This window comes from Choloepus didactylus, chromosome 12 (assembly GCF_015220235.1).
Source record: "Choloepus didactylus isolate mChoDid1 chromosome 12, mChoDid1.pri, whole genome shotgun sequence".
NCBI lineage: Eukaryota > Metazoa > Chordata > Mammalia > Pilosa > Megalonychidae > Choloepus > Choloepus didactylus.
Genome location: NC_051318.1, coordinates 33,116,808 through 33,138,891, shown reverse-complemented (window position 1 = coordinate 33,138,891; position 22,084 = coordinate 33,116,808). Strand labels below are relative to the sequence as shown.

The 22,084-nt window shown below is 38.0% G+C and overlaps 1 protein-coding gene across 5 annotated transcripts in view; it reads left to right on the top strand.

The window, feature by feature from the left end:
• ERCC5 (ERCC excision repair 5, endonuclease) overlaps positions 1-22,084 on the top strand; it is a 37,990-nt gene that overhangs the window by 2,065 nt on the left and 13,841 nt on the right. For 3 of the 5 annotated variants that reach the window (XR_005211053.1, XM_037799695.1, XM_037799698.1), the window contains exons 2-10: positions 1,970-2,145; positions 4,775-4,890; positions 5,402-5,488; positions 6,913-6,973; positions 8,944-9,087; positions 17,773-17,980; positions 18,304-19,464; positions 21,368-21,621; positions 21,965-22,084. Coding sequence is in view for 4 of the 5 variants with exons in the window: in XM_037799695.1 (XP_037655623.1) it covers positions 1,970-2,145; positions 4,775-4,890; positions 5,402-5,488; positions 6,913-6,973; positions 8,944-9,087; positions 17,773-17,980; positions 18,304-19,464; positions 21,368-21,621; positions 21,965-22,084 (2,327 nt within the window). In the remaining variant the exon portion in view is untranslated. Of the gene's footprint in view, positions 1-930; positions 1,027-1,969; positions 2,146-4,774; positions 4,891-5,401; positions 5,489-6,912; positions 6,974-8,943; positions 9,088-9,667; positions 9,735-17,772; positions 17,981-18,303; positions 19,465-21,367; positions 21,622-21,964 lie in introns of those variants that run through there. The other 2 variants (XM_037799696.1, XM_037799697.1) reach the window with 2 other exon arrangements.

Below are 22,084 nucleotides of genomic sequence, written 5' to 3'. Positions count from 1 at the left end.
AATGAATAGCAAGGTTGAGAGCTACAGGTGTGAAGTTAGATTTTCTTACTTGATTATAAAACTTAAAATGAAGGGCCGTTTGAAACTTAATCTTATATGTTAGTTAAAAACAAGTCAAGTAGAAACATTTATCCAGTACAATACAGGTGTAAATGAACACTAAATTCTACCTTTGAGATGGATTGTTTATATGACCACTTCTCATTGTCCTCACTGCTGCCATCCATTTTCACCTGGCTATTGTAACTAATTTAATAACTGGATTCCTTATAATTTATTCTCATGTGCACTGGAGTGATTCTTAAGTTACTCTGCATGTCCACCGGAGTGATCCTTAAGGTTTCCTCTAGAAACCTAGTGTCTGTGTAAGGTGCCACATGGCTTCTTCATGGCCTGAAATGTCAGACACACACACAAACTGTCATTCCTCCTTCTCCCTGTGTTCCTGCCACATTGGCCTTAAACCAAAGTGTGCTTCTATTTCAAGGCATTTCCATTTGCTTTTCCCAGTTGCCTCATACTCTAGTTCTCATCCATTGAGTGAGGTCTTGAAAAGAGATAGGAGGAATGAGCAGAGGCCAGTCACTCAGGGCTCAGTAGGCCATGGTAAAAAGTTGTGGTTATCATTCTAAAGACAGTGGGAAGCCTTGAAGCATTTTCACCAAAGATATTTTGATGAAATCTTAACATATGCCTTCAAGATGAATTGAAATGTAGAACTGATAGGACCTGCTAATGGTTGGATGAGAGAGGAGTATACGAGATGATACCCAGAATTCTGGCTCAAGCAACTCGGGGAACGGGAGTGACATTCGCTGAAATGACCAGCCTTGTGGAGCAGACAGTTCAGTTTTGATGATGTCAAATTTGCTAATGTTTGCAAGGCAATAAGTAAAGATATTAACTAGGACATTGGCTCTACTTATCTAGGTTCAGAAGAGAACTCTGGGCCAGATAGATATACGGGAATCCATGCCCAGAGGATAACAGCCATGGACAGGGATGTTGTCAGCGGAGGAAGCCTAGGTAGGTAAGTGCAGACAGGCAGAAGGAAGAGGGTCTAAGAGAGCTCATTGGTGAAGTCAACACTTTAATGGTAAGTTAAAGGAACTGGCAAAGAGATTGAGAGCAGAAAAACCAGTAGAATCCTATGTCACTCTTTCTTACGAACAAATGTAGGTTTTTAAGAAGCATTTTTTTAGGAAAGTTGAAAAATATAAGAACCAAGAAGAAAATATAAATTGCCTCTAATCTCAATAGTGGCAACTAATATTTTGGTGTCTGTTACATAAATAGTTTTTTAAGTTTAACACTTTGAGTCCATTATATAAAATGGAATTTAAATACTTTGGTCACATGTTTAAATACCTTTAATAATATATGTGACTATCTTCCTTATCATTTGATATGCTTCTACAAGTTGCATATATCATTATATGAGTATACCATAATTCAGATTTTAAAAAACACCTGTTGGAAAACTTTAAAATTTTTTCCCATTTTTCATTGTTATAAACAAGTCTTTTTATAAATAACTCTTATTGTAAATCTGTGATTATTTTCTTAGGATAAATGTCTGAAAGTGGAATTCTTAGATCAAATAGAATGTAAGTTTTTAAGGTTTTTGCTATGAATTGCCAAACTGTCCTCTAGAAAAGTTGTGCTAATATGCTGAAATTCTTTACAGATCACTAGTTTTCTTTTAGAAACAATTCTTTACATTTAGACTTTAAAGGGCATGTCTGTCTATGCAAGCTTTCACAATTCAGTATATTGAGTAATAGAGTAGTTACAAAGGCTCAAAGTTAACTAATTTTAGGTAGATTCCATTAAGGTCAAGCATTTTTTTCAATTTCAAAGAAATAGTGATTTGTACCATTCAACGTTTGAATGATATGAGCTATTTAGCTATGAAGTTGTAAGGATGGGAGAACACTTCCAAAATGTTTTCCATTAACAATTCTTCCAGATATTAGCATTTGGTTAAACCAAGCACTTAAAGGAGTCCGGGATCGCCATGGGAACACAATAGAAAATGCTCACCTTCTCACTTTGTTTCATCGGCTCTGCAAACTCCTATTTTTTAGAATTCGCCCTATTTTTGTTTTTGATGGAGATGCTCCACTATTGAAGAAACAGACTTTGGTAAGTCTAATTATTTTTTCTTAGTGAATTCTCAGAAAGAAGAAAGTTAACAGAAAATTTTTATTTTCTCTTTAGAATTTTAGAAACCAAGACTGATTCTGACACACAACTTTATTTCAATTGCTTTTTCATTTATCTTGAACAAATAAACAATTGTTCTTTTAAAAAAAAATTTCTGAGACTACATTGTGGGTGAAAGGATGAAATTTAACTTTTAAATAAAACTAGCTACTAGAATTCTTACAAGTGAGAGTTTTCCCTCTAGAGTATTTTCTTGGATATTCTGCATTTACTTCATTTGTGCTGCCATTGCTCAGAGCATTATGCTCAGAGCATATTGCTAAATGCCTCCCTGAAACTGAAATCGAATGTTCTCAGGGACAGCAAGCTTTCTTTTAAAGGTGAATTGGATTTTTAAGAGCAATCAGGTAACGAAAACGGATTATCAAGGAAGGGAATGATACATGATATAAAAGAATGAGAATGAATTTCTTTATTTTCTGAAGGCAGTTTAAAAATGTGTAAACAGTGTTGTGAACTTTGGAATAATTGTGAGGCCTCCAAATGACAGCACTCATTTGGACATGACTGCTAAATGACAGCACTCATTTGGACATGACTGCTATATGTTGAAAATCCCAGCTTATCATATTATATTCATACCTGACAGATATTGTCTAATTAAATGAAGATAGGATAAAAATAAGGATTTGTAAATGCTTGGGGACATTTATTGCCTTAGTAAAAGTATCGGACTTGAATGTTGCAGTTCTTAATTATCAGAGGCATACTCTGGGTTAGGTACTTTTTGGAACAATTAGAAAGGAAAAAAAAATGTCTTGGTTATTTAACCAGAAACATAGAGACTATTCCAGTTTTTCCCTGCGTGGACATTTCTGACAAGATATTTCTATATCTTCTAGGATTTCTTATGACATCATCTGAATGTTGGAGGACGGAGTTACATATAAATAATTATTTTCATAAAAACCAGTTAACTTTAATACCAGCAATTTGGCAAAAATTTCTGATACTTTAAAGAATAAATTCATTAATAAATATAATTCCTTTTGGGCAGCATTTTCTTGATTATATATCATTAAGTTGTAGGCTTCTTGGGGACATTAAAGGAACATTAAAGGCAACTGAAAGTAAATTAATAGTTTCTCAACTATATTGTGTAATAGCCAGCCTGAGTAATATTTTTTTTCCTTTAATGCAATCTTATTGAGAAATATTCACACACCATACAATCCATCCAAAGTAAACAATCTGTGGCTCATAGTATTATCACATAGTTGTTTGTTCATTACCACGATCAATTTTCAGGCATTTTTATTACTCCAAGAAGCAAAAAAAAAAAAAAAGAAAAGAAGTAAAAAAAGAGAAAACCCAAATACCCCTTATTTCCTCCTATCATTAAGCCCTAGCATTGGTGCAGTACAGCAGTACATTTGTTACTGTTGTTGAAAGAATATTAAGATATTACTGTTAACTGTAGCCAGCCCATAGTTTGCAGTAGGTACATTTTTTCCCCATATACCACTCTATTATTAACTCCTTGTAATAGTTTTGTACACTTGTTCCAGTTCATGGAGGAAATTTTTTATATTTGTGTTGTTAATCACAGTCATCATCCACCACAAGATTTACTGAGTTACATATTCCCATGTTTTAACCTCTGGCTTTCCTTCTGTTGACATATATGACTAAACTTCCCTTATTAACCACACTCACACACAGTTCAGCACTGTTAATTATACTCACAATAATGTGCTGTCATCATCTTTATCCATTTTACTCATTTACATTCAACCTTGTTAAAAATTCTGCACATCATATATGACTACTCCCCATTCTCTAGCCTCATTCTATCTCCTGGTAACCTGTATTCTAGATTCTATGTCCATGAGTTAACATAGTATAATTAGTTCATATTAGTAAGATCATAGAATATTTGTCCTTTTGTGTCTAACTTATTTCACTTAACATAATGTCCTCAAGGTTCATCCATGTTGTCACGTGCCTCAGGACTTCATTCCTTCTTACTGCTGAATAATATTCCATTGTATGTGTGTGTGTGTGTGTGTGTGTGTATAGTTTATCTGTTCATCAGTTGATGGACACTTGGATTGTTTCCATATTTTGACAGTTGTGAATAATGCTGCTATGAACATCAGTGTGCAAATGTCTGTTCGCATCCCTGCTTTCAGTTTTTCTGAGTATATACCGAGTAACGGGATTGCTGGGTCATAGGGCAACTCTATACTTAACCTTCTGAGGAACTGCCAAACTGTCTTCCACAGCTGCTGTACCATTCATTTTATGTTCCCACCAGCAATGAATAAGTGTTCCTATTTCTCCACATCCTCTCCAGCACTTATAGTTTCCTGTTTGTTTAATAATAGCCATTCTAATAGGTGTGCTGAGTAATATTTTGATGGAAATTCTGAGTGTCTTTTACACAGCAGAAACCTGAAGTTACTCAAATAGGCATTTGGAGGAAATACTAAAACATCCATAGTCTGAAAATTCAGACAAACTAGTTTTGTGGGAAAAAGAAATCACAGAAATGTTTTTAATATACTAAAACCCTGAAGTAAATTACTGTATCTTTTCTTTTTCACAGACTAAGAGAAGGCAAAGAAAGGATTTCGCAGCCAGTGACTCTAAGAAAACTACAGAGAAGCTCTTGAAAACATTTTTGAAAAGACAAGCTATCAAAACTGCCTTAAAAAGCAAAAGGCAAGAGGAAAATTACATTAACTTTAAAGTTTAATTTAAAAATTCTTATTTTTATATTGGATTCCTCTGGTTTCCTTCTCCTAATTTTAACTCTCAACTGAAAATAGATAATTAATTAAGCAGGAGTAAGTAGGATGCCATATGACTTGGTAATTTGAAGTGAAAATTCTCTGTTCTTTGAGAATCAGCTTTTATAATGAGGGAAAAAATGCTGTAGTGAAGCATTGCATACACTTTTTACTTTTATAATGTTCTTTTTTATGGATAGAGTTGAGGCTAATGGCCAAGGCTCTGAGGAACCACAGCAAGTTTCCTTTTTCTTCTCTAGGATGTACTAATTTTTCAAAGCAGTAGCCTGGGAGGAGTCAGGTCAGTGAGGGGAGAAGTCCATTGCCAGCATGTCTTCTCCCTCTTCACCTCTGGGTAGGCTTTGTATAATTAATGGGATGGTATTGTTAACTGAAAATAATATTTCATATAATCTCTGTTTAAATATATGTGTATGTTTTAGAGATGAAGCATTACCGAGTCTTACTCAAGTTCAAAGAGAAGATGACATCTATGTTTTACCCCCTTTACAAGAGGAAGAAAAAAATAGGTAAATATTTATTTAAAATTTTAATTATTGCTGTATTCACACAGAGTTAAACCTGTATATTTGATGTGGACAAGGAATGTGGTAATTAATGTATCTGAAATATGCATTTGTCTACACCTTTCAGAATATTTTTCAAAAACTGAAATTTTTATTTACTAAAACATCTTTGTGTTCTGGTGATTTGTGATGGTTTGTGATACATGACTTTTTTTTTCATTTAGTCTGCTAGCACTGTTGATTTCAAATTCTTGAAGACATGAATTTTAGTTTTCTTATACTTTAAAGTATACTTGTTGCTACCAACTTCTCAGTCCAATATTGTCTCACCACCACCACATTAAAAGATGTCATATGATGTTCTTTCTGTTAAATCCATTAGAAGCTTTTCAGGTCTCAGCTTGTTTGACTTCTTGGCACTATTTAACACTGCTGCCACGCTGTCCTGTTTCTTTGGCTTCTCTTTTTCAGGCCTCTTTGTGGACTCCTCTTTCTCTGGCTGTCTGTTAACTGTCATTGGCTTCTGTGGTTGAAGTGAAAGTGGAGCACCAGAAGCCTTGACAGTTTGTCTCCACCGCCCACCCACTCCCATTCCTTTCCAGGGGCTCCAGGGACAAATAGCTTTTCAAGCACTACAGTTCACTTTATCTCCATTGATACCACCCTAGATTAGTTTACCACCATCTTTTATCTAGATTACTGTAACAGTTTCCAAACTTCTTTCTCTGTTTTTGTCTCTAATCTTACCATTTAGCAATAACGCTTCCCTGCCAAATCCAATATCTGCTTTGCATTGTAGAATCTATTTAAAAAAAAAACAAATCTGATATTGTCATTGCTTGCTCAAAACACTTCCTAGTTTCTTTCTTTAGGATAAAACTTCAACACCTTAATTTGACTTTTGAATCTAGTACTTGCTTCTCCAATCTCATCTGTTGCCCTTTTTATACCATCCAGACAGTCTTTTTTCCCCCTTGCTTCCAGATACTTACAGAACGTAGTTCTTCTGCCTGAAACACTTTTCTCCATGAACCTCCCTCATGCCTTATAACTAGATCCCTCACTTTTTCATGCTAACTCCAGGAGATATAATTGGAAAAAATTCTGGAGAGTTTTCATGCCTCCCAAATTGGTGTGAGGTAACTCTATTGCATTGTTAGCAACCTCCTCTTTTCTTGTGATGGTAGTTATTAAATTTTATTGTAATTGTTTATTTCTGTGTGTCCCGCACTAGGCTGTAAGATCAGTGATGGCACAGTTCTTGCTGTATTATTCACCCTTGTAAGCCCCTATGTATATAGCAGCACCGTGCACTCAAGATATATTTTTATAAGTAGATTTTCTAATTGTATGCTTGACTGCAGCACCGTGCACTCAACATATATATTTTTGTAAGTAGATTTTCTAACTGTATGCTTGACTTTCAGTTCAGAAGAAGAAGATGAAAAAGAATGGCAAGAAAGAATGAACCAAAAACAAGCATTACAGGTATTTAAATAATTTTTAAATTTTTAAATTTAAAAATAATAAATAGATAATTTTAAAAATTAAATTTTAAAATAATATTTGAATTATTATTTTGAAGGAATGTATTCTATTTGAAATGAATAACATGAAAATGAATGATTTCTAATGATTTATTAGGAATTTATAACAGTTCCTTATAAAAAGTAGACAGATGACTTCTTTACCTTTTGTGTATTTATTTATATGCTTGTGTATATATGTAGATCATAAACTATACATGCACCCATAACATATCAATGGAATTTGCTATTATCTATGTCTATATTATCCAAAATAAGCCAGGTATTTTCTTTTACAAGTAACCAATCAGTTGATCAATAAATAAATAAATAAGTAAATAAATAAAAATAGTAGTTGCTTGTGTAGAAAATATAGAAAACATACCACCCATAAATAAGCTCTAGTAACATTTTGGAATATTTAATTCCATTTTTCCCACCTCTTTTGTATAGCTGAATACGTGTATCTCTGTGTGTGTGAGTGTATATATTTAGGTATGTCTGTATGAATGCATATCTGTGTATATATGTTTATGCATGTTTTCCAGTTATCTATTGTTGCGTAATAAATCACCCCCAAACTTAGTGGTGTAAAATAGCAGTCATCTATTTTCATCACCTCTGATGATTTTGGGGTTTGCTGAGCTCAGCTAGATAGTTCTCTCTTGGATCTCTCTTGCAGATGCAATCATACTATAGCTAGGGCTGGAGTCACCTCAAAGATCTCCTCATTCCCATGTCTGGCATTTGACCCTGGTTGTTGACTAGGCCTTAATGTGGGCTGTCAGCCAAAACACTTGCATGTAGCCTGGCCTTTTTCACAGCATGGTGGCTGTATTCCAAGAATAAGCATCCCAAGATAAAGTTACAGGCAGAAACCAGTGTTGCCTTTCTAACCTAGCCTTGGAAGTTGTGCATATGTCTCTTCCACTGAATTCTGTTTGTTTTCTAACGAAGTTACTAAGGGCAGTCCCTAGTTAAGGGGAAGGGAATTAGATGTGAAGAATATCAAAGAGTTCGTGGTCATGTTTTAAAACCACCACCACCACCACAAGTAGTTTAACAAATAACATTTTTACAAATTAAGGTTGTACTTGTATATACAAGTATTTTTAATAAACATGTTTCAGGTTTCTTAGTGTAGGCAATAACATTCATTGATTCCAAAATTCATTATTTCTTGTCTATTTGTATTATTTTTGTGCATCTTGTAGAATACCTTTTTAGAATACTAAAACTGTAGAATCCCTCAACTTTTGGAAGTTCTGCATTATTGATACAGCAAGTTGATAGTAATCTTGGTTAAGAATGTGGAGCTCATGGTCATTGAGACCTGCATTTTATTTCAGGTTAAGAGTAAAACAAAACTAATCTAATAATTAAGGAAATTAAAAATACTGTTCAAACTCCTAAGGCTCTTGCTATAGGGCCTTTGTGCTTGCTGTTACTTCAGCGAGATTCTGTCCTAGATTACTGGATGGGAGGCTCTTCAAGTGGTTCAATTCCTTGTTCAAATGTTATCTTTTTAGTGGGGTCATTTCTATCAAACACTTTTTTTCTTTTCCTTTTCTCCAATGTTTCTCATTAGGTCAGTCTGCTTTATTTTTGTCAAAGCACTTTCATCTTGTGAATTTGTTTATCATATGTCTTCCTCCTCTCTGAAGAGTAGGAACCTTATCTGGCTTGATCGCTATAGTACCCTTGCACCTAGAATAGTGCCTGGCACATTAGAGGTGCCTGGTAAATATTTTTTCTTTTGAATGAATGAATGAGTAAATGGATACATTTCCCAATCTGCCTATTCTCTTTGATGTCTATTGCAGATTATGTAGAACTGTGTTTTTGATATAAGCACGATAAATATCTGTCATGTTGAATGGATTTCAGTGTATGAAATGTAAATTCTGTGGTGTTATGCTTTACTCTTTACAGGATGAGTTCTTTCATAATCCTCATGCGATAGATATTGAGTCTGAAGATTTCACCAGCCTGCCTCCTGAGGTAAAGCATGAAATCTTGACTGATATGAAGGAATTTACCAAGAGAAGAAGAACATTATTTGAAGCAATGCCAGAGGTAAAATATACAACAGTACATTAATGCTTAGAATTAAGAACTTCAGCAAAACTTTTCATAAAAGGAACAGAAAAATGATAAGCATCACTTATAAAGTATCTTGGTTGCTAGTAAACAGCATTTGTGTATCTTAGAAATCCTATGAAATATCCTATATTTATAAGTTTGAACTTATAATAACTCTTCCTTAAGGAAGTTATTCTTGGCTTTCCACCCAAGATAGGTCTTGTGTCCTGCAATATGCTCTCATAGCACCTAGTAACATCTCTTTGCTTAGCATAATTAATTGGTTTGCCACACCAAAATGTGCTTATCTTGCTCACCTCTATTAGCAGTAACTAGCTTGATAGTTTTCCCATGGTAAGTGCCCAGGGTATTGTTAGTGGTTGAATTCTCAGGCTAGCTCATTAGAGCAATTTTAACCCAATATGTATGTTGTCTGTAGAATACTAATTGTAACATAAAATCTAACCACAATGGATATATATGCTCTAGCTTGAACTTCCAGGTACATTTTCTTCTGCTTCAACCCTAGAAATGCAGTCAAATCTCCCCTCTCCCTTTCCCTTTTTCTGGACAGTGGTATTAACTCTCAACTTTGGAGCATCTGAAGGTGGCTCTCACAGACACAGAAAGAAACAGGGATGGTGAGTGGAATTGAGTTTTGTTGAGCATGTCTCCTGATCATGCTTTACCATTGATTTCTCACTTTCTCTAGTTAGTGAATGAGTTTTGTTTCCCTTTCTATTGCTACCACCTATTATTTCCAACATAGTTCTCCTTTAACCCACTGTAGAACAGAATATAGTTTTGCAGCATTATTATCCATGGTGATAGTGCTTTTTCCTACGGACTTTAGAACACTTTTAAAATTGATTCCAAAATACGAAAGAAGCAGGAACTCTATCTTTTCTCATCATTCCCTTCTATTTTTCCACTGAGTATGCGAAGATAGCAAAACACCAAGGTGCTTGTAAGTAGGTTTTTGGCATGTGTTCTTGGGTCTTTGAGTATACAAACGACAGAAGTTAATTTATTTTCATTTCAGGGGAAAAGCCTTCATTTCTTCAATGTGAAAGAATCCCTGGGTGGTACTTGAGGAAATGGAATTTGGGTTATATAGATGACACTAGGAAGGACTAAGAGAAAAAGAGACAGTCCCTAATGATTTACTCTACTTTATTCTCTTTCTGTCACCACATAGTCTCTTGGGTTGGTATACTGTTGGGTAGTATGGGGTAATAGCTAAGTGGGATCTGTAATTTTGACCAAGTAGGGAAGTTCTAAGTCATAGCAGATTGGACCTTGGTATCATCTTACATTGGCCAAATGAAATATTGACAATGATAGTGATGGTAAGTAATGATAGTAATAGTAATAATTATAATATTAATAGAAGCAATATACAGTAATGGCCAACAACTTGCTTTTGATCCCAATCTACCACTTAATAGCCATCTGACTCTAAGGAGGTTACTTAACCTGTTTAAGTATCAATTTCTTCATTTGTAGAATGGTGATAATGGTATCTGTCTCGTAGGCTGGTTGTGAGACTAAAATGAGGTAATACACATAAAAGCACTTAAAAGAGAAGCATTGTCATACACATGGGAAATATGTTGTAAACGTTAACTATTGCTCATAATTATAACTGTTGTAATTCATTGTGTGTCTCTAATGACAAGGACTGTGCTGGGCACTTTATGTTCATATTTACTTGCTGTGATGGTTAGGTTCATGTGTCAACTTGGCCAGGTGATAGTACCCAGCTGTCTGGTCAAGCAAACACTGGCATAACAATTGCTGTGAGGATGTTTGAGGCTGGTTAATAAACCAACAGGCTGGTTTATTAAATCATCAATCAATTGACTGCAGCTGTGACTGATGACTCCCCAAAAGGCGTGCCTTCCACAATGAGAGAGTGCAATTGGCTGGATTTAATCCAATTAATCAGTTGAAGACTTATAAGCAAGACAGATAGAGGACCTTCACTTCTTCTTCGGCTGCCCAGTGAAGCATTTCCTTAGGAGTTCGTCGAAGTTGCCGGTTCGTTTCCTGAGGAGTTCATCGGACATCTTCCTTGGAGTTGACAATTTGCTGACTGCCCTACAGAATTTGGACTCGTGCATACCCACAGTTGCATGAGTCACTTTTACAATTTGATAGTCAGAGACACCTCTCATTGATTCTGTTTCCCTAGAGAACCCTAACTAATACAACTTGGTACTGGGAGTGGTTCTTGAGAAACAGAATCTTAAAATGGGTTTTTACAATTTGTTTTCTACTCTGATTAGATTCAGAGGCACTAATGATTCTATTTCCAATAATCAAGAGGGCACTGACAGTCCATGGCATGAGTTGGTAAAGGAAATACGCAAAATAACACTGTTTGATTCTCCTTATCATACTCTAGTACACAGCAAGGCTCTGGGTGACAGTGTTTTCGACACCTTCACAGAGTTTTGCAGTATTAAGAGGTATGATGATGTTGGCTGGCTGCTCTTAGATACTTTGGATAAAGTTATAAGAGAAAGGGATGAGCTAAAGGCTTCAAATTCAAAACTTAAACGCCGTATGACAGATGTAAAGGTTTCTGTGTGTGCCCTGAAAGAAAATCTTATTTCCTGTGCCCACAGACTGGAAGTTTCTGAAAACCAGACGCAGACTCTCATTGTGCGAGTAGCAGATTTACAACATAAACTAAAATCTCAACCTCTCAGGGTGTCTGCTGTTAAAGTAAAGGCATTGATTGGAAAAGAATGGGATCCGGAAACTTGGGATGGGGACATATGGATTGATAATAATGGCAGTGAGGACATTGGAACCCTGGATTCTGCTGAGTCATTGTTAGATTTACCTGTAGAGGGCTGTCCTGAGGAAACAGCTTCCCCACCTCCAGTCTGCCCTAAGGAGCCTGCCATCCAACCCCCACCTAAAGAGATTAACCCTTCAGTACCTGCTAATCCTGTAATCACCTCCCTTGAGGATGCAGCCCTCACTCCTCTGGAGAGATAAATCCTGTTTTAAGAGATGAAAATGCAACAGAATGTCCTGAGGTAAATGGCTTGAGGGATAATTCTAACTCTTTTCATGACCCACTCCCACCACCAGTTTTTGCTTCAAGACCTATAACTAGGCTAAAGTCCCAACAGGCCCCAAAGGGTAGATACAAAGTGTGACCCATGAAGAGGTGCGCTATACTCCAAAGGAACTGTATGAATTTTTCAATTTATACAGACAGAAACCAGGGGAATATGTGTGGGAATGGATATTAAGGGTGTGGAATAATGGTGGAAGGAATATGAGGTTGGATCAGGCTGAATTTACTGATATGGGTCCACTAAGCAGAGATTCTGCATTCAGTGTTGTAGCTCGAGGGGTTAGAAAGGGTGTTAACAGTTTGTTTGGGTGGCTGGCTGAAACATAGATCAAAAGGTGGCCAGCATTACCAGAGGTTGAAATGCCAGAACTGCCCTGGTACAATGAGGAAGGGATTCAAAGGCTTAGAGAGATTGGAATGTTAGAGTGGATTTATCGTGGAAGACCTGCTCACACAGCCCTGGAATGTCCAGAGGACACACCTTTTACCAGGACTGTAAGGAATAAATTTGTGAAACTAGCTCCATCATCCCTGAAGTTGCCCTTCTCTGTAGGTCAGATATTACTGTAGGAACTGCTGTCACTGAGCTGGAATCCTTAAACACAATGGGGATAATCGGGTCCTGAGTCGGTAGAAGCCAAGTGGCTGCAGTTAATCGCCACAGACAGGGTGGGCGTGGCTACCATAATGGAAAACAGTCTCGAAGCAGCAATCAAAATAATATGACTCGCAGAGACTTATGGCGTTGGCTAGTGGATCATGGAGTACCAAGTAGTAAAATAGATGGGCAATCGACTAAATTCTTGTTTGAACTATATAGGCAGAAGAATTCTAGTTTATGTGAACAAAAGTCTCCCTTGAATTACAAAAACAGAGTCACAGCCCCTTAATCAATTCCCAGACTTGAGGCAGTTTACAGATCCAGAGCCCCTCGAACGAAGGGAAGGCCAGGTACCCTTGGGGAAGGACCCTGTTACACTGCCAAAAATTTATACTGTTAATCTTCCTCCCAGCCTTCCCCAGGGGGACCTACGGCCTTCTACCAGGGTAACTGTGCATTGGGGAAAAGGAAACGATCAGATATTTTGTGGATTATTAGACACTGGTTCAGAAGTGACATTTATTCCCGGAGACCCAAAAGGTCACTCTGGTCCACCAGTAAGAATTGGGGCTTGTGGAGGTCAGGTGATTGATGGAGTTTTAGCTCAGGTCCATCTCATAGTGGGTCCAGTGGGTCCCCGGACCCATTCTGTGGTTATTTCCCCAGTGCCGGAATGCGTAATTGGAATAGACATACTCAGCAACTGGCAGAATCCTCACATTGGTTCTCTGACTCATGGAGTGAGGGCTATTATGGTGGGAAAGGCCAAGTGGAAGCCACTAGAACTGCCCCTGCCTAGCAAAATAGTGAACCAGAAGCAATACCAGATTCCTGGAGGGATTGCAGAGATTAATGCCACTCTTAAGGACTTGAAGGATGCGGGGGTGGTGATTCCCACCACATCCCCATTCAACTCTCCTATTTGGCCTGTGCAGAAAACAGATGGGTCTTGGAGGATGACTGTGGATTTTCGTAAGCTTAACCAGGTGGTGACTCCAATTGCAGCTGCTGTTCCAGATGGGGTATCATTGCTTGAGCAAATCAACACATCCCCTGGTACCTGGTATGCAGCTATTGATCTGGCAAATGCTTTTTTCTAAATTGCTGTCAATAAGGACCACCAGAAACAGTTTGCATTCAGCTGGCAAGGCCAGCAGTTTACATTCACTGTGTTACTTCAGGGTTATATCAGCTCTCCAGCCCTATATCATAATATCATCCTCAGGGATCTTCATCATTTCTCCTTCCCACAAGACATCACACTGGTCCATTATATTGATGATATCATGTTGATTGGACCTAGTGAGCAAGAAGTAGCAACTACTCTAGATTTGTCGGTAGGGTATTTGCGTGGCAGAGTATGGGAGATAAATCCAACAAAAATACAGGGGCCTTCCACCTCAGTAAAATTTCTAGGTGTCCAGTGGTGTGGGGCCTGTCGAGATATTCCTTCTAAGGTGAAGGATAAGCAGTTGCATCTGGCCCCTCCTACGACCAAAAAAAGAGGCACAACACTTAGTTGGCCTCTTTGGGTTTTGGAGACAACATATTCCTCATTTAGGTGTGCTACGCTGGCCCATTTACTGAGTGACCAGAAAAGCTTCTAGTTTTGAACAAGATGAGGCTCTGCGACAGGTCCAGGCTGCTGTGCAAGCTGCTCTGCCGCTTGGACGTATGATCCAGCTAACCCAATGGTGCTGGAAGTGTCAGTGGCAAATAGAGATGCTGTTTGGAGTCTTTGGCAGGCTCCTATAGGAGAATCACAACACAGGCCCTTAGGATTTTGGAGTAAAGCTTTACCATCCTCTGCAGATAACTACTCTCCTTTTGAGAAACAACTGTTGGCCTGCTACTGGGCCTTAGTAGAGACAGAACACTTAACCATGGGCCACCAAGTTACCATGAGACCTGAGTTACCTATCATGAGCTGGGTATTGTCTGACCCACCAAGCCATAAAGTTGGGCGTGCACAGCAGCCTTGCATCCTAAAATGGAAATGGTAAATACGAGATAGAGCTCGAGCAGGTCCTGAAGGTAAAAGTAAGTTACATGAGGAAGTGGCCCAAATGCCCATGGCCCCCACTCCTTCCACCTTACCTTCTCTTTCCCAACCCACAGCTATGGCATCTTGGGGAGTTCCTTACAGTCAGTTGACTGAGGAAGAGAAAACTCGGGCCTGGTTTACAGATGGTTCTGCACGATATGCAGGCACTACCCGAAAGTGGACAGCTGCAGCACTGCAGCCTCTTTCTGGGATGTCCCTGAAGGACAGTGGTGAGGGGAAATCTTCCCAGTGGGCAGAACTTCGAGCAGTGCACCTGGTTGTTCACTTTGCTTGGAAGGAGAACTGACCAGAGGTGCGTTTGTATAGTGATTCCTGGTCTGTTGCTAATGGTTTGGCTGGATGGTCAGGGGCTTGGAAGGAACATGATTGGAAGATTGGTGACAAGTCTGGGGAAGGGGTGTGTGGATAGACCTTTCTGAGTGGGCAAACAACATGAAGAAATTTGTGTCCCATGTGAATGCTCACCAGAGGGTGACTTCAGCAGAAGAAGATTTTAATAACCAAGTGGATAAAATGACCCGTTTGGTGGATACCAATCAGCCTCTTTCCCCAGCAACTCCTGTCATTGCCCAATGGGCTCATGAACAAAGTAGTCATGGCGGTAGGGATGGAGGTTATACGTGGGCTCAGCAACATGGATTTCCACTCACCAAAGCTGACCTGGCCACAGCCACTGCTGAGTGTCCAGTCTGCCAGCAGCAGAGACCCACACTCAGTCCCCGATATGGCACCATTCCCCGAGGTGATCAGCCTGCTACCTGGTGGCAGGTTGATTACATTGGACCACTTCCATCATGGAAGGGGCAGCGATTTGTTCTTACTGGAACGGACACATATTCCAGATATGGGTTTGCCTTCCCTGCACGACATGCTTCTGCCAAAACTACCATACGTGGACTTACAGAATGCCTTATCCACCACCATGGTATTCCACACAGCATTGCTTCAGACCAAGGAACCCACTTCACAGCAAATGAAGTGAGGGAATGGGCACATGCTCATGGAATTCTGTGGTCTTACCATGTTCCCCATCATCCAGAGGCAGCTGGGTTGATAGAACGGTGGAATGGCCTGTTGAAAACTCAATTATGGTGCCTACTAGGTGGCAGTACCTTGCAGGGCTGGGGCAGTGTTCTCCAGGAGGCTGTGTATGCTCTGAATCAGTGTCCACTCTGGTGCTGTTTCTCCCATAGCCAGGATTCATGGGTCCAGGAATCAAGGGGTGGAAACAGGAGTGGCACCACTCACTATCACTCCTAGTGATCCACTAGGTAAATTTTTGCTTCCTGTCCCTGCAAGCTTAAGCTCTGCTGGTCTACAGGTCTTGGTTCCAAAAGGAGGAGTGCTTCCACCAGGAGACACAACAATAATCCCATTGAACTGGAAGTTAAGGCTGCCACCTGGCCACTTTGGGCTTCTTGTGCCTCTGAATCAACAGGCAAGTAAGGGGATTACTGTACTGGCTGGGGTGATTGATCCCAACTATCCAGTGGAAATAGCACTGCAACTACACAATGGAAGTAAAGAAGGGTTTTCCTGGAATATAGGAGATCCCCTAGGGTGCCTCTTAGTACTACCATGACCTGTGATTAAAGTCAATGGAAAACTGCAACAACCCAATCCAGGCAGTACTACCAATGGCCAAGAAACTTCAGGAATGAAGGTTTGGGTCACCCCACCAGGCAAAGAACCATGGCCAGCTGAAGTGCTTGCTGAGGGTAAAGGGAACATGGAATGGGTAGTGGAAGAAGGTAGTGATAAATATGAACTATGGCCACGTGACCAGTTACAGAAACGAGGACTATGATGACATGAATATTTTCTCCTCGTTTTCTTTCTTCTCTGTCTTATCCCCTTGTCATATGTCATAACCTGTACTGTTCATTTTGCTGTATTTAAGCTAAAGGAAATCAATTTTAAGAGCTAATGTCACCCGAGGACTTTCACCCCATTCTGGAGAGATTTAGTGCATTTCCAGATGTATGCTGCACAGCGGAGTATTGTTAGGTAAAATATGTGTCTGTTATTGTTACCTACTTAGAGATAAAGTATGGTTTTAGGTGATGTGTATAACTGCCAAGTTGACAAGGGGTGGACTGTGTTGGCTAGTTTCATGTGTCAACTTGGCCAGGTGATAGTATCCAGCTGTCTGGTCAAGCAAACACTGACCTTACAATTGCTGTGAGGATGTTTGAGGCTGGTTAATAAACCAATAGGCTGGTTTATTAAATCATCAGTCAGTTGACTGGAGCTGTGACTGATGACTCACCAAAGGGTGTGCCTTCCACAATGAGAGAATGCAATTGGCTGGATTTAATCCAATTAATCAGTTGAAGACTTATAAGCAAGACAGATAGAGGACCTTCACTTCTTCTTCCGCTGCCCAGTGAAGCATCTCCTGAGGAGTTCGTCGAAATTGCCGGTTCGTTTCCTGAGGAGTTCATCGGACATCTTCCTTGGAGTTGACAGTTTGCTGACTGCTCTACAGAATTTGGACTCGTGCATACCCACAGTTGCGTGAGTCACTTTTACAATTTGATAGTCAGAGACACCTCTCATTGATTCTGTTTCCCTAGAGAACCCTAACTAATACACTTGCATTCTAAAATATTGTCTATCTGTGAAGCCATAATCAAAATGTCACAGTGACTGGCATGGAAGATGGCCAACAGATGTTTTTGTATAAATGATTAAATCATAAATGGTGTCTGATTTCTTTTGCCTAATTTTTTTTTTTTAAAGATTGTTCTTTAAAAAGGCAGGCAGTTATGGTTTTTCCTAGTATTTAAATTTTACTTTGATAGTATGAAAATACTGCCAATGAGAAAATCAATTGCTCTTTGTCCCTTTTAGGGGAAGGTGGTGAAAATGATCTCTATTTAAAATTTTAAAAATCATTTTTATTTATTTTGCTTTTAGGAGTCCAATGACTTTTCACAGTATCAACTCAAAGGCTTGCTTAAAAAAAACTATCTGAACCAGCACATAGAAAATGTACAAAAGGAAATGAATCAGCAACATTCAGGGCAAATCCAAAGGCAATATGAAGATGAAGGAGGCTTTTTGAAGGAGGTAGAGTCAAGGAGAGTGGTCTCTGAAGACACTTCACATTATATCCTCATAAAAGGTATTAGGTGCTATCATTCACTTGATGGTTAAAACCGCAAAATATGTTGTGTCTCTAAATTTTATAAACTACTTCTGCATAATAATGATAATGAAGTCCTACTTTGTAATAATAATAATAGCACAGAACTAGTAATGGATTCACTGCTCTCATGCCAACCCACTTTTATATTAACTAAAGCATTAACTCTTGGTTGGTAATTAAATGATAATTTATTATTTCATTTATGAGAACCATTATTCTTTTATTCATTCTGCCTACTATACAGTGAGTGTATCATTTCGCTGTAAAACTATGTAACAAGAAATATTTTAATTTTTAAGGTATTCAAGCAAAGAATGTTGCAGAAGTGGATTCAGAGTCTCTTCCTTCTTCCAGCAAAGTGCGTAGCATGTCTTTTGATATGAAGTCATCTCCATGTGAAAAAGTGAAGCCAGAGAAAGAAACTAATGCTGCTCCTCCTTCTCCAAGAACTTTACTAGCTATACAAACTGCCATGCTTGGAAATAGCTCAGAAGAGGAGTTGGGGAGTGAAAATAAAAGGCAATACAATGAGAAGAATCCATCTGCTGCTATAGATGAAAGTTCTGCATCACCAAGGACTCTCTTAGCTATTCAGAAAGCTCTTAATGAAGAAGAAGAAATGAAATTGCAAGCTGGGAACAATATGCAGATTGGAGGGTCAAGAGTGAAAAAACTGCTTATGGAAAGTTTTAGTGAGGAAAATGATAAAGGACTTAATGTTAGAGATGAAAAAGGAATGCTGTTCACAACAGTATCTGATTCATCCAGTGAGAACTTAGTAAAGAAGAATGTGACCAGCACTAAAAATGATAAAGAGCTAATAGACTCAGCTCATTTATCAAGTACTAACTTTTATCAAGGCAATGAATCCAGTGTTCAGAGAGAACAAATACCGTTTATTCACACAGCAAATGAAGACTTTCAGATAAGTGGTGAATCTACGATTAAGGATAGAAAAGATCCAATTCCTTTAGATGAATCTATGATTAAGGATAGAAAAGATCCAATTCCTTTAGAAGATACAGTGGTTATGCACAGTAATGCTTCTGGGCTCCAGAATGGAAGAGAACTGACATCAGTATCTTCAACAAGCACAATTTTTGCATCAAGAAATGAAATACGTACCAAAGTTCTTAAGCTAGAGAAAGATCTTTGCATATCTGAGAGTAAATATGATTCCTCTGTTTTTTCAAGTGATGATGAAACAGAATGTGAAAAACATCAAGCTTCTAAAATTGTTAGCTCTGTCAGTTTGCAAGAAATGAGTAACACAGTAAGTATCCCTTCAGAGACACCAAGTAACCTAGAAAAGGCAGCATCATTTACTACTAAAGAACATGAGAGTTTCTTGAAAACCATTCAAGAAAGTGAGACTATTGAATCTGCAGGCCAGAATCTAATTTCAGTTCCAAAGTCCATGGAACAAATGGAAATTGACTCTGAAGACAGTGAATCTGATGGTAGGTACCTATACTCTTAGAGATATGGCATGGTAGAATTGCATTTATGTAGGAACTGAAAGATCCTTTAGTCTAGTCCAGTTCTCACTTTTTACTGATAATAAAGCAGGGGAGAGAGTGCCCTATTTGCAGAAGGTAACGGTGAGTTTCTCTTTAGTGTTTTTTTTCGTTTTTTTTTTTTTTTAACTTTTTATTTTGAAAATTATAAACTTAAAAAAGTGCTGAAAGAATATTACAGAAAACTCTGGTTCCTGCACTTAGCTCAGTTGCTAGCATCTTACCACATTTGCTTTATTAGTCTTCCTTTCTCTCTATACACGTGCACGTGCACTTACACACACGTGCATACACGCACATTAATTTTTATTCTTGTTGTCTGCCAGGTTTTTCTACTCTGGAGTTACTGTTTTGTAATTAATAAGTATTTTGTGTAAAGATATTTTTGGAGTTATGTAAATAAGTTGTTCCTAAACAAACTTTCACTCACTTGTTTTAGAATACATTGATGATTTTTGCCTGAATAAATTATGAGGCACAATAAATTATGATACGAGGTTGCCAAATCATGGTTTTCTAATTCCATTATTCCTTATACATGTATTAGTTGGAACCCTACTATAAGGAAGATCTTTCTCTTCTTTTCCACTTCTAATATTTTTATGTCAATATAGACTCATGGATTTCTGTTTTATCACATGATATTTATCTGATAACTGTCATAATTTATTTTAGTGCTCTAGTTGTCCTAGCTTTGTCCAAGCTGGATTCCATGGCTTTTCATAATTCCCGTTTGCTTTTTGAGCATTTCCTTACTTTCTGGCCAATATGTTCCAGGTTTATCTTGTAATTTCCCTGGCTCTGGAATCAGCCATTTCACCAAGAAACCTGGTTCATTTTATTGGAGCATGGTGTTTAGAAATCAAGATCTGGGCATTGGGTGTGCTCATTGTTACTGGGGCAATGAGCTTGGGGCTCTCTAAGCACCCCAACCAGGAAATATATTTATGTGTTTATGTACACACACACACAGACATATGTGCACACACATATATATATACATTTATTTCTTGTGTCTATCTCTATTAAACTTTTATCCGTTCACACTATTATCTCCTGTTCCTATCGAACATCACCAGGGTCATTCTAGTGCCTCCCTCTCTTCCTTATACATAATATTCCTTTCTAATAGTGTGAAACTTTGGTCTCGTTATCTTTAATGTATTTACTTATTTGCTTATTCTTTCCCTATATGTAACCAATTTCCTGATACCACTGGCCTTCCCCCTGGTTATGGGTTCCTCCTTGACTCTAATCCCCTGTCCATTATAGCCCCGGCCATCTTTTGGGTCCCAGTTGCTTCCTGAGACCCAGCTGGCCAGCCCTCATCAGTCCTCACTGCCTGAAGGGAAGGAAGGGAACTAATAAATATTTTCAAAACAAAAGACAAGAAAAGAAGAGGGAAGGAAAATGGAAAAGGAAGAGTTTCTCCTGAGTACTTATCCGGTATTCTTTTCACTGAGTCACAGCTTTATCTTTGCTATGTTAATAGTGAAATAGCATAAAAATATTTTTAATGACTTGCATGATTGTTTACATTCATTGTTACCTACCGTGATAGTTCGCCTTTTTGAATTTTAAAAACAATATTTGTTAATTTAGAACATATTTGTGTAAAGCTAATATGCAAAGCTTGGAAATCTTTGTTACTAACTCTGAAGACTGCTAATTTATCTAATTGGAAAGGTTTGTTTTGAAGCTATAGGCATTTGTTATTAAATTTATTTAATAGTAATAACTTACTATTAAATGTTTTATGTTAAAATCTTTTTAAAAAGTAAACTTTTTTCAGGAAAATTTAGCTGTTTCAGTAGTAGATAAAATGTCCTTTTTTGTTTTGGTACAGGAACTTTCATTGAAGTGGACAGTGTTATAAGTAATAGTGAACCTCAAGCTGAATTACATGAAGCTTCTAAACCTTCCTCTGAACAAGGTGAAAATCCAGTTGCTGAAGAGGAAGCTAAGAAGGAAGTAGCCACTGGTGACGCTGAGAGTCTCCTAAGGGACAGCTCTGAAAACGAGGACTCAGACATTGAGCCACATGAAGAGGCTGAAAAAGTTGCAGATGATTCATTCAATGAATGGCAAGATATTGATTTGGTAATAATGTAACATTTCATTTTAACTTACTGCTAAGGGAGACAAGTAGCTTTTGAGTTTTAAGGAGTTTTAAGGATGAATATTTGTTAGCTGTTTGCATGCATCTTGTTCTTGCTGATGGCTCCTTTTTATTAAGGTTGCTGTCTGGGATAGACTCTACTTCCAAGTCAATTGAGGGAGGGAATTCTAAAGATATTGCAGAATCTTGCTCAGAAATCCAAGTGGAATACTTCATAAGGAGAAAAAGTTTATTGGTAATTTCAGTCAGATTAAGTGCAGGCTTTTTAAAACAAACTTAATTGAATTATTAATATAATTACCTACAAATGAAATTATTATATAGGACGAGCTGGAAACTCTGGAGAGCAACCTTTTAACACAACAGAATTCATTGAAAGCTCAAAAACAGCAACAAGAACGGATTGCTGCTACTGTAACAGGACAGATGTTCCTGGAAAGTCAG